Genomic DNA, 16,232 nt, shown 5'->3' on the forward strand with positions numbered 1-16,232 from the left:
ACGGCTAAAGCATGAAGAAAAAACTCATGTTCACAACATACGTCTAGATGACCTCTCACTGGTTTGCAACCTCATCTTTCTCTGTGCATCACTGTGATATGGAAACATAAAAAAAAAAAAAAAAAAAGGCCTGAAATATTGAAGACTGAATTCAGGTACTCCCTTTAGCAATTCTTAATTTAGAAAACCATTAATTCTTATCCCATCCTGCAAACCTGAAAGATTTTTTTAAGCTGGCTGTCCTTTCATTGCCAAAGCTGTCCACTTGCTGCAATCTCTAACTGTTCCTGGGTGATGTCAGATCTGGCCGTCCCTCCGCTTGAGCACAGGGAATGTCCTCTTCGTGAGGAGTCCAAGATCTCTGCGAGAAGACTTGTGTAAAGTGGACTGCGTCCTCTGAGACGCCACTACCATGATTTTAATCAAATTATTCCATGCAATTTATGCATCAGAGGATTGTTATTAGGAGAACAACAGTTTGTTTCCCTGTGAGCATGTAATATGCTGCACAGAAAGCAGAGTTGCCTTTTGTTATGGCAACAGAAGCGTTGGGAATGATGTAAAGGAAACTCCTATCAGATCTGGGTCACATCACTACAGCTTAATTTGCAAAATCTACACATTCGTTTGTTGTGCAGAGCTCACAGGGAACACAGTTAAACGTGTTATTACCCAGAAATTTGGGGAGGTTGAGGGAAAGGTGGGTGCAGGGTTATATTCATGGTTGCAGTTGTATTGTCTTAACCTGTAGCAGATGGGCTTACAGATTTCAGAACTGGAATCAGCCACTTCTCTTGAACATCTGTTGCATTTAGCATGTGAGGACTTGGGGGGCCAGGCCTAGACCGTATCTTTTGCGCCACACGTCTCATGGCAAAAGGTGCTGCTAGAAATGAACCTATCTACAAAAAGATAATGCTTTGCTGGCACTACACAGTATTTTCCTTTTGCAACCTATCTCTGCATGGAGCAACTATGCCACCCCATGGGCTCCCGTGCTCACATCCAGTCATGGCTTGGCAGCACACACATAAGGTCCTGCACAGGATCTCCCATTGCACACCTCTTGCAGCAAATTTATTTCCCTTTTATGTTAGCTAGCGCACTGGCTCACAGGTGCTTACTGTGCACTACCTTCTCAGTATGGGTAAGGTTAAAGATTTGCTGCCTGCTGGAAGTGAGCCAGCACATCTAAATCATCGCACCCTGGAGCCTGTCCAGGTTGAAAGGAAGCTTACCCAACTGTTCAACTCCGTTTTTCCACCATTTAAAATTCAGTTTCAGGTGCAAGACAATCAATTCTGGGGATTGTCAAAAAGTTGAAATTAATTTAAGATAAATTTAAAACAGTGAGAGCTGCAGACTTTTAAAACCAATATTTTATTTTACTTGAATGTGCAAATAAATATAAAAAAAACTACATTCAAAGAGCTGGCAAAGCAATTACAAGCCCAAAAGCAAAGATCCTTCAAAAAAATGGAAGAACAAACTCTTGAATCAAGGTCGTGCTAGCAGACACACGGCAGTTGAGCTTAAACTCTCAGACATTAGCAAGCCACTCTCAAACCTGCACTGCCTGCTTATTCCGTTCACATCATTTGCTACTATCATTTTTGAGACAATAGCACTGTAAAGGGCAAAAGTCTTACTCAATCTGTTCAGATTATAAATTAAGGTTTAAAAAATAAGGATGCTTAAAAATATCTGAAGTACACTTAAAAATGGGGAGATGGAACAGGACGGTGCACAGGCACATTACCCCTCCCACACCTCGGTACACTTGGAATCAAATGCGTTTTAAGCCACTAGTTGCAACCTATTTTCTAGTAAACATTTTTCTGTATCATAAAACCATAAAGTTTGGCACAGTTGTCATCTCCACTGGAAGACAGCAGAGAGATGAACAGGACTGAGGTGTATTTTGTTGAGCTGTCTGGAAGCAAAAGGGGGACACTGTGCTTTGCATGGGGCTTCTCTCTCTTGCTCCTCCACCCAGCCCTCGCATAAGCTATATGACATGGTCAGCGTCTTTCATCACTTATTGGAACAAGAGCAGGAGAAAAACCTTCAGATCATTTCAGTTACCAAAATCTAAGAGACCCAGACAACAAGAACATGAGTTCCTGATGAAAAGTCTTCTGCTGGCAGTGGTTGTGCAAGTGGCCACGAATGCCAGAGACTGGCCTCCCTCCCTCCTACAGATGATTTTGCAAAAAAAGACAAAGAGTCAGTACAGTTTCCTATTAAATGTACCCCAAAGGCCAATTTTTCTACTGTCAAGTGAGACAATTGCAAAACAAAATGTTGTACAGCGGAAATAACCCAGGACAAATTCTACAGGCTGTTACTTAGGTCTGGCAGAAATTATAACCTAAAAATCAAAGCCACAAAAAAAAGATCGGGGTGGGGGGTTATTCCCCCAAAAGCCAGGAAAAAGTTGGAAGCAGAGCTGAGAAGAGGCTGGACCTGCCTCAAGACACGATGTTTGTCATACACTCCATGACAGTGTGCTTGCCCTTGGCCCCTGAAAAACAAGAGCAAAGTCACAGCGGGGCTACAGGACAAACACAACTGAATTTTCAATAGATTAAGTCGGACAATTGACATAGTGTTCTGCATGATTCAGGGGAGGTTTTTTGCTAGGTTTCACGTCAAAAAACTTTGATAGAAGTACAGACGGTTCAGTGGAAAAGCTTGTCTGCGATGGTTGCGGCTGGATCTCCTACTGCCCATTACAGATTTCCATGTGTCACTGCAAATCCAGCATCTGTGCTGAGCCAGCAGAAACAGGGAAGTCGCCGGGAGAACCCGCCCATCCGGTGCAAACGCTGTGCTGCGAGAGCTCCATCTACTGATGGGATTTCAGTGGTTTAACCCAGCAGAACCACGGAGTCCGGGCATGCACAAGGAAAGCAAAAGCGCCTGAGAACGCAGTCTCCAGAGGCTGCCAGTCAACATGCAAAATACAAACCCCAAAATAAAACAGGCCAGACCTCGCGATGGGTATTCCTCCTCACGCACACGCTCCAAGCAGCTCCAGATCTGAGAAGGCAGAGTCTGCAGCGGGTCGTAAGTTCATAAAGCAACAAGACGGGATCCGGTGCGTGTCTGCAGAGGGGTGGCTGATAGGCCTAGGCCTCGTCTCCGTCACCCATTAGCCAGTCTCGCACTACATCTGCGCTGCAAAAGGCTCTCTCGCCTAGCACTGTAGCTCAGAGAGTTTCTTTCCCTTAGTTTATGCTCAAAAAGACTTAGTCGATCAATGAAAGTTAGTGTTTAGTATGCTATTCACCCTTGATCAGTTTTGGCATTTTCCTCACCAGAGCACCAGTAACAAATACTGCATTCGTTGCCTTATTAGTACACACAGATAATGAAGCAGCCCATCGAGGGGCTAGCGATCTGTACCAGGTGCTCTTAGCCCCGCCGGCACTCAGAGGTTATGTCGAAGAGTTCTGCAGGCTCCAAGACGGCAAATTCAGGAAGATAGGGAACGTCAAACCCTTCAAAGTGGAAGCAGCTGCCAGCATCTGCTCGAACACCAGCCCAGCTCCATCTCTCCAACAAAGCCACTAGTGGTAGTTCACCCAGAGCCTGACCTCCTCGCTCAGCCTTCCAGTGCTGGCTGGTCAGCAGTGGCCTAAAGCTAGAAAACTACTAAAAAGTGTGTGGCAATGCCAAGAGCCCTCTTCCCATAAAGCTTTTAAGTCTCTTCATGATGGCTGGAGGATTACACTGCAAGGAAACAAGTCTATGCCATATGGAAAACACATCATAATCCAAAGTAAAATGCTGTTTGGATAAATATCGTTAATACATACATTGCATTCCCACCACTATTCTCAGAGTAAATGTGTTTCACCAGCAATGCTCCTACTTGTCTTTGTCCCAGGAACAAATCTCTGCTCACGGTGAAGCTGGACGGCGACTGTACTGAACTCTGTATCTGTTCACTGGGACCCCATGGACATTCACCGTCTCACAGGTTGTTTTACAGGGCACCATCTCCTCGTCTTCGTCACCCATTAGCCAGTCTTGCACTACATCAACTGCCTCCATGGTCACGTTCTCTTCTAGCCACCTGCTGTGCCACTCTTCAAACTGCTGGTGATGCTTTAGCAGCACCATCGGCTGTACCTGAAAGAAGGACAGTAAAGATCACAGAGAGGTTTCTGGGGGAGGAACCAAAACCCTTACCTCCTTGTACCTCCGAGATGCACATGCTTTACAAGACAATACCAACAGTAAAACAGAAAAACGCATACCTGCATTTAAAGATCTCTGTTTCTTAATGTTTGCCACTCCCCCTTAACATTTGCATGGTAAAGAAAAGGCTGCTAAACTAAACCAAAGTACAGAGCATTTACCAGCTCTCCTCCGTGTTTCATCCAACACAGACTAGTAACTTCTGGGTGTAGTTTGCAGGAATTCAGCCACAAGACTTCTTATCGGTACCTGTCTTTTGGCTCACATCCTCAACCTCTGCTACTGCCTGAGCTGCAGAGACAGAAATAGGAGATGCACCTGCTTGGCTCGGCAGAGAGCTCCCCGCCTGTACATGTAATCCTCCGAGTTCATGATGAACATCATTTTGTGGGTGTTGAGCTTGAACCGGCAGTCCACGTTGCAGGCACTTTCCACCCCAATCAGCCTCTTCCAGGAGCTCTTCACTTCGCTGCGCAGAGCTCTCACTTGCTTACACTGCCACTTGCGAAACTTTTTGAGATTTCTAGATCGAAACAAGGATTATGAAGCACATGTCACACTTGGTTATTTATTCTCTTATGCTAGCAGAGCTGACAGCACAAGTATGAAATCTGTATTTCCACATTTAGTTTTCATACTTTCTCCAGGATCTTCCACCACTCGCCCTGACAAATATTTAGGGAAACGGGAACAAATTATATCTCCAGTTCCTCCCAGAAGGGACCGCTTAGACAATTCCACTCCATTTTGAACAGTTTCACGAGCAAACCTCAAAGCAGTGGTGGTAATTTTTTTCTTCAGCATTCTTATGCAGTGCACTGGACTACAGCAGCCCCCTTGGACCTCAAAGATGAGTGCATTTTCCCCAGAGTTGCTTGTATGGCACATCACCTAGAATCACTGCCACAAATGCAGAGAGGAGCAGTACCAGCTGCTGCAGGTATGACTCAGGACAGGGAACACACTCACCTTTGCAGAAAGACTGGTTTCAGTAAGAAGCCATCATTCTGGTTGTTCGGAGCTCCTTCCACCCCAACGTACTGCTCCATGTAGTTAGCCAGGTGCTACAAGAGAGACCAATTTCAAGTCAGATTTCACTCTCATCAAGACAAACAGTTCTGCAAAGAATGAGTTTATTTCCAAGCTGCTTCTTATGAAGCTGATTCATGTTCAAACTCTTGTACTAACATACCCGTTTCTGTCAATGACCACAGCCCCACATGTAATCTTCCCACCTCCCAGGTACATTTATTCTCCTGGCAAAGTCTCACATTTGGGAACAAGAAAGCAGGAAAGCATTCTTAGACATCTGCTTTGTCTGTAGTACAGCAGACTCCACAGTCACTGTGATATTACCTGGACCTCCACAGGATCTTCTGTCTGGGTTTCCTCCGTATCCAGAAGCTCAATGGTCATGATCACCTGTCCTTTCCGCTGAAGAAACATCACCTGTAATACAGTTACAGGCACAAGACATTGGCCACACAGGTTCACAATAAAATGCTGTATAATCACAGGAAGTTATTTGGACAACAAACATGAGCTAGGAGAGAAGTAAGCAGCAGGGCTTTCCAGTGAGCCAGTATACCACTTCCCCGTCTATGCTCTGGTTTTGGTACCTTCTTTCCATATTGTGGCCTTGGAGCTTCCAAACCCATTTTCCCCAGGTAAAGTGGCACAGTCACTTGATGAAGTTCCCTGGCAGCAAGTTCTTACCTTGAAACAGTTCTCATCTGCCATGCAACGTTCAGCCTTCCACTGATAGCTGGTTTCCTTTGCTGCCCGGACACACCTAGAGGATAAGTTACCTCCAGCAGCACCTCGCTTCCTTTCGTTCAAGTAGAGCTCAACAACCTTCAAGCAGATGTCATCGCTCACTAGATGGTGAAGCTTCCATTAAAAAAGGGGGAATTCAGTCAGCAAGTCTGGGCCAAGAGTTAACTCTAGTGCGTTATGAAAGGAGCACAAAACTCAGCACAGCATCACACCTCAGATGAAGCAGCAAATTTTTAACTTCAGAGACTTCACACATTTCACTCCCTTTTTCACTACTTTGCAATAAAATTAACAGAGAAGAGTGAGGGGCAGATGTGCCTTAACTGTAACAAAACTGCAATTAGAAAACAGATTTGAGTAAAAAGGAGTGGACTCTTTTTTTTTTTTCTTTTTTTTTTCTTTCCCCCCACCCCCTTATATGTATTTTGGGAATGACAGAATTTTGAAAAGACCGGAGCTCAAAAAATGTTGGAAAAAGCAAGGTAAAATAACCCCTCCCATGTACTCCCTGTGCTGAAGCTGAACTATCTCACTGAACTTCTGTTAGTGTTTTCCCTACGTATATAGTTTTTCTACAAACCTGCTCTAATTTTACTGAGGCCTTGCATTACAAGGTACTGTGAGAAACCTATCTGTCTATAGAAGGGAGATGGGCAGCCCCCCAGACACACAGCACAGCCATCAAATTAGTTACCTGGCGTACAATATTCTGCACCAGTTTGTCCATAGTAAAGCCGATATAGGCATGGATAGTGAACATCTCCCGCAGAGTATCCTCGTACTGCGTTGGGTCAATATTCCCATCCAGCAGACTCCTCACCATATCCAGGAAAGCCGGGTAGTACTCCTCCAGTTCCACCTCACCTGGGCAGGGGAAAAGTGCAGTGACTTTAATGCATGGAAGAGGCAGAGGGAAGTCAACAGATACAAAGGACAGTGCTGCTAAAGAACTGTGACATTCAGTCTTGAGAACATGCCTACCAAGAGGAAGTTCAGCCTTAAGGAGCGCTGACTGTAACAGTCGTGCACTTCCAGGACTGCCTTGAGTAGTTACCTATTTCCTTGTGGAGCTGTTTACATTTCAAATCAAAGTAAAAGATTAATACAGTGAGATACCAGAGAACATCTGACAAGAGTGGGCCAGCGTGAAGTCTCTACGAACTACACGTGACAGCCCTCAGAAGATAAATACAAACTAGCTATTCTGTTCAATTAGCTATGTCCACAAATCACAAACATAGTGGAGGTTTGCACCTCTACATTCCTTACAGGCTCGCCTGCTGCTCTCAGTTACTCAGACATATAAGACTGACCACTAGCAACCAGAGCATTAAGAAGGGACTATGTGCTGGATTATCCTTACTCGGTTGCTTCAGTCTTAGTTCCATGGCTGGGTCATTGGTTTTTTCTTTTCTTCCTTCACAAAGGAGTTTCTCTCTCTCTTTTTCAGTCCGATATTCTAGAAGCTGCTTCTGAGCTTGACGATAAATCTTTAGAAGCCTTGAGCACAGAGTCTGGTGAAGGCGGAGGAAGAAATACCAATTATTATTGACAAAGAATAGACTGTAAACATCATCCAGAGTGTTGTGGGGTTCAGCAGCTGTAACATCACAGAAGGTTGCTTTTGCATCCAAAGGACTGCTTGGCGGCCCAGGCACGTGTTTTTTCCGTAGCTCAGGAGTATCCACGTTGGGCCCCTGGTGGTTTTCTCTGTCCTCATCTGTTGATTCTTCAGAAATACTGTGCTCAGGGGGCTGAGAGAAAAACAGCTCAGGTATGAAGTGATGCACTATCTGCCGGATGGTTGCTTGATCCTCCTTTTGGATGGTAGGCTGCCTTTTTACATAATAGCTGATAAGAGATGCTGCATCTTCCAAAATCTGCTTATCTTCATAGATAAAGATAAGATGAGGCTCATTTGTGGATGAACTTCTCCCTTCTGAATGCTGCTCCTGATGCTGCAATCAAGAGACAAATAGATAAAGATCCTTCCAATCCATGCTCAGAGCCATTCCTGCCAGAAGAAATAAGCCAGTATTAACGCTATGCTTCGGACAGTCATTTTTGGCTGAGAACTCTTCAGAGCACTACCACGTCAACAAGGTCCCACGTGCTACGTGAACATCTAGATCATACCATAAATAAAGGGCACACAGGATGGACTATTTACTAGCATACGCACCTCATCATAGACACTCTCAATTTCATTCAGCAAGCTCTTGGAGCGCAAAGCTTTGGTATCATTTTGTTTGAAGTTGACAGCCTGGTGGTCAAGGGACTTCAGGTAGGCTTTCTCATACTGCTCCCGCCAAATTTTGTTGAAGCCTTGCTGGGCCTCCCGCCATTCCTCCTCTTTTGCTTTCAATCTACATAAATGTATAATCTCCTTCAGTTCAAAAAAACAACCACAGAAGTACACACAAAGCATTTTAAATGTAGCCAAACCCGATGCACCAAAGACTTCGCAGTATTCCTGGAAGCAACAAATGAATTGAAAATAGCACCACCACTGAAGAGGAGTTATCTTTTGAAACATCTACAGAAAACCTTTGTTTAAAAATTCTGTATCAGTTTCTCGAAGAAGCCGGGTGAACACAAAGGAATGGGAATTACCTCTTAAGCACAACAGGGACTGCAGTAACTGGGTTTTTCTTAAGACTTTCAATGATCTCTGGTGCTTTATCACCATAGATGCGATAGATGGCCCTGCGCTGGATCACTTCTGACGTTCCTCCTAAGCAATCATCCAGTCGAAATTTCTCCTGATCCTCTTGAGTCAGTCGTGACAGTTTTTTCTGCACACTCTCCAGCACACGTATAGTGGCTAAATTGGTCTCCAAGACAACATCCAACTGTTAAAAAGAGTTCACAAGAGGCAGTGTGAGAACAGGCACAGCAGGAAAATGGGAGACCAGCCGTTCCAGGTTTGTGGCATAAGCTCCACTGGGTGGAGCTAAGAAGCATCAGCAAGGTTTCTTACTGGAAAATATACCTCCACCAGTTCTCCCGAAAGTAATGTGCTTTTTAGATCTGGACTCATGCCTAAAAAGAGCTATTAAGACTCCAAGCAAATGGAAAACACCAAACTCTAGCTTGAACCAATAAATGCTAATAGAACTTTCAGTAATTGGCCACCAATTAATTCAGGGAAAATTGTTATAGCGTGAAGTTTTGCTTTCAGAGGAGGCAGGCAGGCAGAACGGAAGCTCAGTAGCAGAGGTACCTCAAAGCGCTCATCTTCACAGCGGTGCAACTGCTCCTCGTAAGGAGTCTTCTTGGAGCTGACAAAAGTGGAGTCCTCAGACCAGGATGGAAATGAAACCCAGGTATCATTTAACACCTGTAACAGTGCAGAGGTAACAATGAACAGAGCCTTATGAACCCAGAGCTGTTCACACGGGGTCTGAAACTCCTCTGTTTTACTTTTGCACACTTCTTCCCTGAGTTTCTATTGAACATTTCAGAGCCAGTTCACAGGTCACTGTCACGACTGCTCCTCAGGTGATTAGAGGTCTGTGTGCCAGTGGAATGGCTCTTGAGCATGGATTGCAAGGAACTGTGCCCAGAAAGCTTGAAAGAACCTTTTCTGTCATCTCACAAACCAGAGAGACCACTCTGCAGTACTCAGCAACCGTAAGTAAAGGAGACAAGAGCTGCCAACAACAGCAGGAGGTGGGAGCACCTGCGCTGCAGATGCCTGCTCTCAGCGAGAACAGTGCCTAACACACTGTCTCACAGTGCGCTTTCAGGAGAAAAACCGTTTCTAAAGGCCATACTGGTCCACTCCTAGAAAATTAATTTCAGGCCATTTCATATTCTTTTCTGTCTATAGGAATAATGTGTGTATGCACACAGACTCAAAAGACATTAAAGATGCAATGTGAGATGCATTTAAATAAAATCAGCAAAATGCATGTGGATAATCTTATTGCAATAAATTGGGTAAGTAACTGATGTGAGATTAAAGCTGGCTAGTCAGTAATAAAGAGGGGAATGCACATGCAGAAGCTGTAGCACTAACGACCCCACTTCAATTTATGTAAGCGCAAAGTATGTTAAGGGTTGATCCCAAAATACCTCCTTGCAAATGGCTGTTCTTCCACTGCACTTTGGCTGCTGATAGGTTTTTGGGAGAGCCCGGTAACTTGATCCTATGCGTTTGCAGGAAGCATAATCAATTTCCCGACTCATTCCATCCCCAGATCGGTCGCTCAGTGGAGAAGCAAATGAAAGCTCTTTCACACCAAGAAAGGACTTGAACTGTGCAAAGAGTTCGGGGAATTTCCTTCAAAAACACAAGTAAGCGTATTTTCTTATTTCACTCTGACAGTTTTAAGGTGGCTAATGTGTGTCATAAAAGTGAGGGAGAAAAACTAAACAATTCAGCATCGCGGTCAGAAATCTTTCACCAAGTTTTACATCTGTTATCATTCTCTCTCAATTACTTTAGGGGTTTTTTTTGACTTAAAGCAGGAAAATAATTTCCCTCCTCCCCTTATTCCAGTACTCCCCTTAACTGCCTGAGGAGTCACTGATCCTTGCCGTGTGACTCTCCCTCTTCTGCTGGAAGGCAAACGGCACAAGAGGCTCGCATCAGAGCTAGAACTATTTCTCCTTTTCACAGCTCTGTTCTGAGATTTCATGTTTAAACCTGTATTATATTTTCAGAGATTAGAACAGGGAGTAGGAACAGATACCACTCTCCAGAATTCATGATACGCTCTGCCCCCAGTGATTTTGTGTAACATCAGGCAGTCTGCTGCTTGTGACAATTTCAACCGGATACACAATTTCAACCAGATACACAGTCACAGGAAAAGATCCTCCTCAAAATGCTCTGTAAGAGCTCTGTAGATATGTTAAAAGATTCAGAATCACAGAACCACACAATGGTTGGGATTGGAAGATCTGGAGATCATTTAGTCCAAGCCCCTGCTAAAGCAGATTCACCTAGAGCAGGTTGCACAGGATCGCATTCAGGCAGGTTTTGAGTATCTCCACAGAAGGAGACTCCACAACCTCTCTGGGCAGCCTGTTCCAGATTCAGACTTTATTAGTCCTCTTTACAGATTAGCCTTCAATTTCTTGCACAGTAAACCTAGATACCTAGGAGATACTTCTGAAGTTAAATCCAGAACTTCAGTAACAAAGTTCATTACCCAAAAGTAACAGAGCAAGACCTAAAAAGTACAACACAGCAAAAAAGATAGTAACTTACCCTAAAAATGGTGTAACTAGCTGGAGCAACTCCGAGCCAGAGACCAACTCTTGGTTGAAGAGAGCAATGCACCGGAGAAAATTTTCGTAGACTTCCTGACTCTTTAGCACCCTACGCACCTAAAGCACAATTTGGAGAGAAATGATCGGATCACTTGAACACCACTTTTATTTAGTTTATATTCTAAGTAGTCTGAACCAGGGGTACAGTGACAAACCTCTGTCTACACTGCAACATAAAAAGAGAATATGCATAAAAATGCCCAGTTTCAAACAATAATCTGGTAACCACAGAAGGCATCCATGGTACAGATGGTACGTGAGGAAACATCACTGAAAAATAGAGAAAAACATGTCTGTAAGAGACCAGTATTCTGGAAAAGGTTAATTAGCCATTTCTATTAATCTTCAAAACCCACCTATTTGCTCTTTACTTGGTCTGTCTTTCTCTACCACTTGAAAAGTCAGGCAACTGACACACAGATTGTACAGAAAACCAGGCCATTAATAACCACAGAAATGGTTTGAAATAAGTCCACAGAATGTGAGATCAGGCCAAATACTGACCTTGTCAAAGAAAGAAAACTCTTGCAGTGTTCCATATTTTCCCACTGTCGCTACAGACAGATCTTTGGTACCTCGCAGTTTCATTTTCTTCTGTTAAAAGAATAAGTAGTTATACTTAAGTGTTGTGACTCAAATGCTATCAAATTCCACTTCACTGACATACAACAGCTCTCTGCAAAGGCTGAAACTCTGTATTTCCCAAATAAGTCATCTAGCACTGCTGTGTCAAGCCCTCCACAGCAATCTCTATCAAATGACTCCCAGCTAAGACGAAGCAACAAAAAGGATCACTTGAGAAGGAATTCCAAAGAAAGATTTCTTTGTAGAAGCAATAAATTGTCCCTTTCCATGGCCAATACTTAGCACAGAAGCTCTTGATATTTAGTATTCAACATATTAGCACACATATCTAAGCACACTTTAAAAATTCCCTTTTCCTATGGTAATTGTTATTTTTAAAATACCTTTGAAATTTTGTTTCTTGTACCTAACACTTACATACCTCAAAGATGCTGCTCATTACAACTTTATCTCAGCAATTATCTAAACACAATGAGTAATATCAGGTTATTTCTAAGTTTTTACTTGATAAAAGATACCTTTGCTGGGCCAGAAACAGGACGCAAGAGCAGTGGTCTGGATCGCTTTTTGCTGTGTTCCAGATTCTTGTCATGCTCGGTTTTCTGGACACTGTTCACTTCACAGGGTCCATTTCCTGTGAACTTAAGTAAATAAATGAGTTCAATGTTCTGCTCTCAACTGGCACACAGGAAGAATCCCGTGTATCTGAACGGGACACAGAGCATGTAGTTAAACCACCAGTTCTGCGAAATTCCAAACAATGAAGAAGAGGAGAGTTATCTACTGGCTGTATGTTTTTCCACAATGTTTTGCATCCCTGTTCTCCATACAAAAAAAGAGCATTCAATATTCTGCCTTGTCCTAAACACACACATACCAAAGACCTTTTAGCCTCTGGGAGGAACTGTCCAAACTCAGAAAGAAGATCCTCCTGTCCCCTGAACAGATTTGCTACTTCAGTAAACACTTCTTCTTCTGACATGCCTCGAAAGGGTCGGCCTTTAGTGTTCAGCTGTTCTTTCTGAAAAGATACGCATAGATGTATTCAAAACCACACCTCACTCTGCAAGAAAACTCATCAACTCTGTAACAGCTCAAAACCATATGCTATGCAAATCAAGTAACTGTCAGAGAGCCCAAGGTTCTTACAGTGCATCACTTCACACAGAATATCACTATATCAACCAAAGGTTAGCAAAGACAAATCTAGGTATGACCCCTTTACACTGCAGAGCCTGGGAAGTTGTACAATTTTCACGCTTTTGTCATTCATGTGAATATCCATGAGGCAATTGTTGGACAAAGGATAGCGCTCGGGAACTGTATAAGCCTGTTTAACAGGCAAACATTTTCATTTGGTAACAACTAGTCAATCACCTACAGCACAAACCAACAGTCTCTTATATGGAAGACTTTTTACCTGGTAAGTATGAAGAATTTCTAAAAAGGATCTGTAAATTTCTGGATGGTCAAGGAAACGTGTTTTGATCTTATTCACGTAACTGATAGCATTATTGAACTCTACAGAGTCAGACTCCAAAGGAATTTGGGATTTATCTTCTTTGTATGGAAGCTGTTGCCTAAACTCCTCCGAACAGTCACTGTGATTGTGCGAATTCTCCTGGGAGTAATGCAACAACAGCCCGCTGCCAGGGAGCGCGCTGGGAACAGGCTCCGAGGGCACCTAGTGGCAGAGACACACAAGACAGTGACTTGTACAGAAACACAGGGCCAAGCTCAACAACAATCTAGCATCAGTATTTTCAAGCTGTTTAGCTAAAAAAGATTACTAAAAAAAAAAAAAAAAAAGATTTAATCAGCCAGTAAATTTCCCTACCTGGTTTATTAATACCATCAGTTAAAAAAAAAAATCCTGTAAGTCGTACCTGGCTAATGAACCATCTGACTCATTAGTGCTTTTGACTGTCACTGCATTATCCGCTCACTTGAGAGGGTGACCCAAACAACACACTCTGCAGCTTCTGTTACTGTTGTTTTGTTCAGAGGAATTGTCAGTTTTAAGAAACATATTAATACATACGGCTTTTAAAGGTGCTAAATTTCCAAGCAACAGAGATCTAAGGGAACTGAGATCTAAAAGATATTTACTGCTACTAATTAAGAGTTAAACCACAGGTTTATCAGTAGAATTCAGGTTAATAGCTCTATTTCAGCCTCCACAACCACATAACAGCAAAAAAGGAGCAGAGGCTAATATGTATCCATCTGTATTACAGCAGAGGTCTTTCACTGCAGGATGTGAACAATTGCATGGCAATACCTGACGGGTATTTTTTGCCTGTTGCCGATTTCTCAGTGGGAGACTGAAAGTGTGATTCTTCCAGGGTCTCTTTTCGAAATTTGTCAGTACACACACCATGTATTGAGAATCTCTATAAATATGTCAAGCCAATTACAATTTCAGTTTTCAAATCTGAATGAAGTATTTGAATTGGCACTTTATGCAGGGATATCATTCTTGTGGAAGCTAAACTAACAACTGATATATATTTAAATTTGTATTATACCCATTACCATAGACTTTGAAAACCATGCAAAAACTTTGGCAACAATGCAATACACATTAATCTGCATAGCCTAAACTGCGCAATATACGTGTACAGCGACACATGTAACAGCATTTATTTAGAGAATATGAGCTCTATAACCTACCTGACTATTCAAAGGTGACTGTATACTTAACTTCCCATTCTTTGGAATTTCTATCCTGTAGCCCAGAGGGAGGAAAGCATTGAATCCTACAATGAGGTCGGGATGCTCATGGAAAAGCTGTGAAACACGTCGGATTACTCCAGGTGTGTCAATGCTAAAATTGATAAGAGTTTGTTACTTGTGTCCAAATCAGAAATACAAGTTAAACCCAGAAAATTATAGAGGTGTGCAAAGCATCTGGCTTCTTAGAGATGCAATTTTTAACAAGCAATTTTGGGAAACTCAGACCTAGAAATTAGCCCCAACAGAGAGAACGACCACGGCAGCCTCATACTGGGGGTGTTATCCACACAGAGGAGATGTGAGTGTGCAGGTTACCCAGACCAGGCAAGGCAGCCGTCCCCGCTAGGGCTGAAAGGTAACAGAGGGGCTGTGCATGCAGGCTTCTTCACTCATTTCAGAGTGGGAAGTAAAAATAGAATTGCCTTTTCCTGTGGATTCTCTCTGGAAAATGATGAGATGGACAGAGAGAATCCACCTTCAGCGTCTAGTGAGTGCACTACTGGGGAACAGGCCAGCAGGGCAGCCTGTATGTCTGTGGAGGTGGAAAGATGGTGTGAAGCATGGGGGATCCTGCAAAGGTAGAGGGACCCCTGCAAAGGCCAGAAAGATGGTGTGAAGTGTGGGGGACCACGCAAAGGCAGAGGGACCCCCACAAAGGCAGAGGAGCTCCCCGGAGCAGACCTGGGGTGCAGGGCCTGGGCTTACCTCTGGCTTTTGAACTCTTTCATGATCTCCAGGAAGCCATTGTAGGTGGCAGGATCGCTGCCAAAGCGGATCTTCACCTGGTCCAGGTAGGAAAGTGCATCCTCCACCTGCGGGGTGAGAACGGGGGTGAGGTCCTGAAAGGGGGAACCAGGCCCTGGGGCGCCCCACAGCCCCAGAACGGCAGCAGGGGCACCCCACAGCACTGAGGGAAGTAGGCACAGGCCCCGAGGGGAGCCCCACAGCACTGGGGAAGGGGGAGCAGCACGGGGAGGGGAACACGGGACCAGATGAGGTGGCCCTGAGGAAGGCAGGCCCCAGGGAGGCACCATCGTCCCGGGGAAGGTGGGCCTCACAATGCTGGAGGAGGATGGCAAGGCACCGGGAGGCGGGGGGGCGGGGGGGCACCGTACCGGGGAGAGGGACACAGCTCCCGGGGGAGGGTGCCCGCGGGAGCAGGGCACAGCCAGGCGGGGGAGGGGGGGTACAAGCCCGGGGGGGGGGGGGGGGGGGGGGGGGGGGCGGTGCTCACGGTGCCAGGGGAGGAGGGCGCAGACCCCTGGGGAACCCCACGGTGCGGGGGAAGGACTGCGGGTGTGCCCCACAGCACCGGGGGGCGAAGGCCGCGGGACACCCCACCGTACCGGAGGGGAGGTGCGGGGCAGGTAGGGCCTCCCCGGGGGCTGGGGGTGGGTGGGGGGTGGGGGGGTGTTGGTGGTGTCGAGAAGCGGCCCTCTGCGGGGAGGGGGAAAGGGAAAAATCCCGACGATCCCAAAGGGGGCGGCCGCCGGGGCGGTCGCCTCACTCACATGCACCGGCAACTTCTCCTGCGCCGCGGCCCGGCCGCCGCCGCCCCAGCGCGGGGCGCTGCCCCCCCGGCCGCCGCCGCCGCCGCCCCCCGCCGCCATGTTGGGAGTCGGGCAGCAGCGCTAGCCCCCCCGGCCCCC

General features: G+C 45.1%; 1 protein-coding gene across 1 annotated transcript; it reads right to left on the reverse strand.

The window, feature by feature from the left end:
• Nucleotides 1-1,361: 1,361 nt before the first annotated feature.
• On the reverse strand, nucleotides 1,362-16,208 carry SIN3B (SIN3 transcription regulator family member B). Its single transcript, XM_056338869.1, has 19 exons — nucleotides 16,095-16,208; nucleotides 15,289-15,395; nucleotides 14,521-14,674; nucleotides 13,268-13,531; nucleotides 12,725-12,868; nucleotides 12,366-12,488; nucleotides 11,767-11,856; nucleotides 11,201-11,319; nucleotides 10,060-10,267; nucleotides 9,206-9,322; nucleotides 8,596-8,834; nucleotides 8,165-8,348; nucleotides 7,346-7,940; nucleotides 6,677-6,846; nucleotides 5,923-6,096; nucleotides 5,563-5,655; nucleotides 5,176-5,270; nucleotides 4,525-4,729; nucleotides 1,362-4,137 (listed from the first exon to the last, which is right to left on the reverse strand). The coding sequence occupies exons 1-19, from the start codon at nucleotides 16,191-16,193 to the stop codon at nucleotides 3,907-3,909; spliced, it is 3,411 nt and encodes a 1,136-aa protein (XP_056194844.1). The 5' UTR covers nucleotides 16,194-16,208; the 3' UTR covers nucleotides 1,362-3,906.
• Nucleotides 16,209-16,232: the final 24 nt, after the last annotated feature.

The sequence above is a fragment of the Falco biarmicus genome, chromosome 4, assembly GCF_023638135.1.
Source record: "Falco biarmicus isolate bFalBia1 chromosome 4, bFalBia1.pri, whole genome shotgun sequence".
NCBI classification, from domain to species: domain Eukaryota; kingdom Metazoa; phylum Chordata; class Aves; order Falconiformes; family Falconidae; genus Falco; species Falco biarmicus.

Excerpts from the sequence above, each read along its gene's own strand:
- SIN3B (XM_056338869.1), bottom strand. The coding sequence starts at position 16,193 with ATGGCGGCGGGGGGCGGCGGCGGCGGCGGCCGGGGGGGCAGCGCCCCG. Across the intron at positions 8,349-8,595 it reads GTCCCTGTTGTGCTTAAGAG|ATTGAAAGCAAAAGAGGAGG; the intron begins GTAATTCCCATT and ends ACATTTATGTAG. Across the intron at positions 4,138-4,524 it reads CTCTCTGCCGAGCCAAGCAG|GTACAGCCGATGGTGCTGCT; the intron begins GTGCATCTCCTA and ends TCCTTCTTTCAG.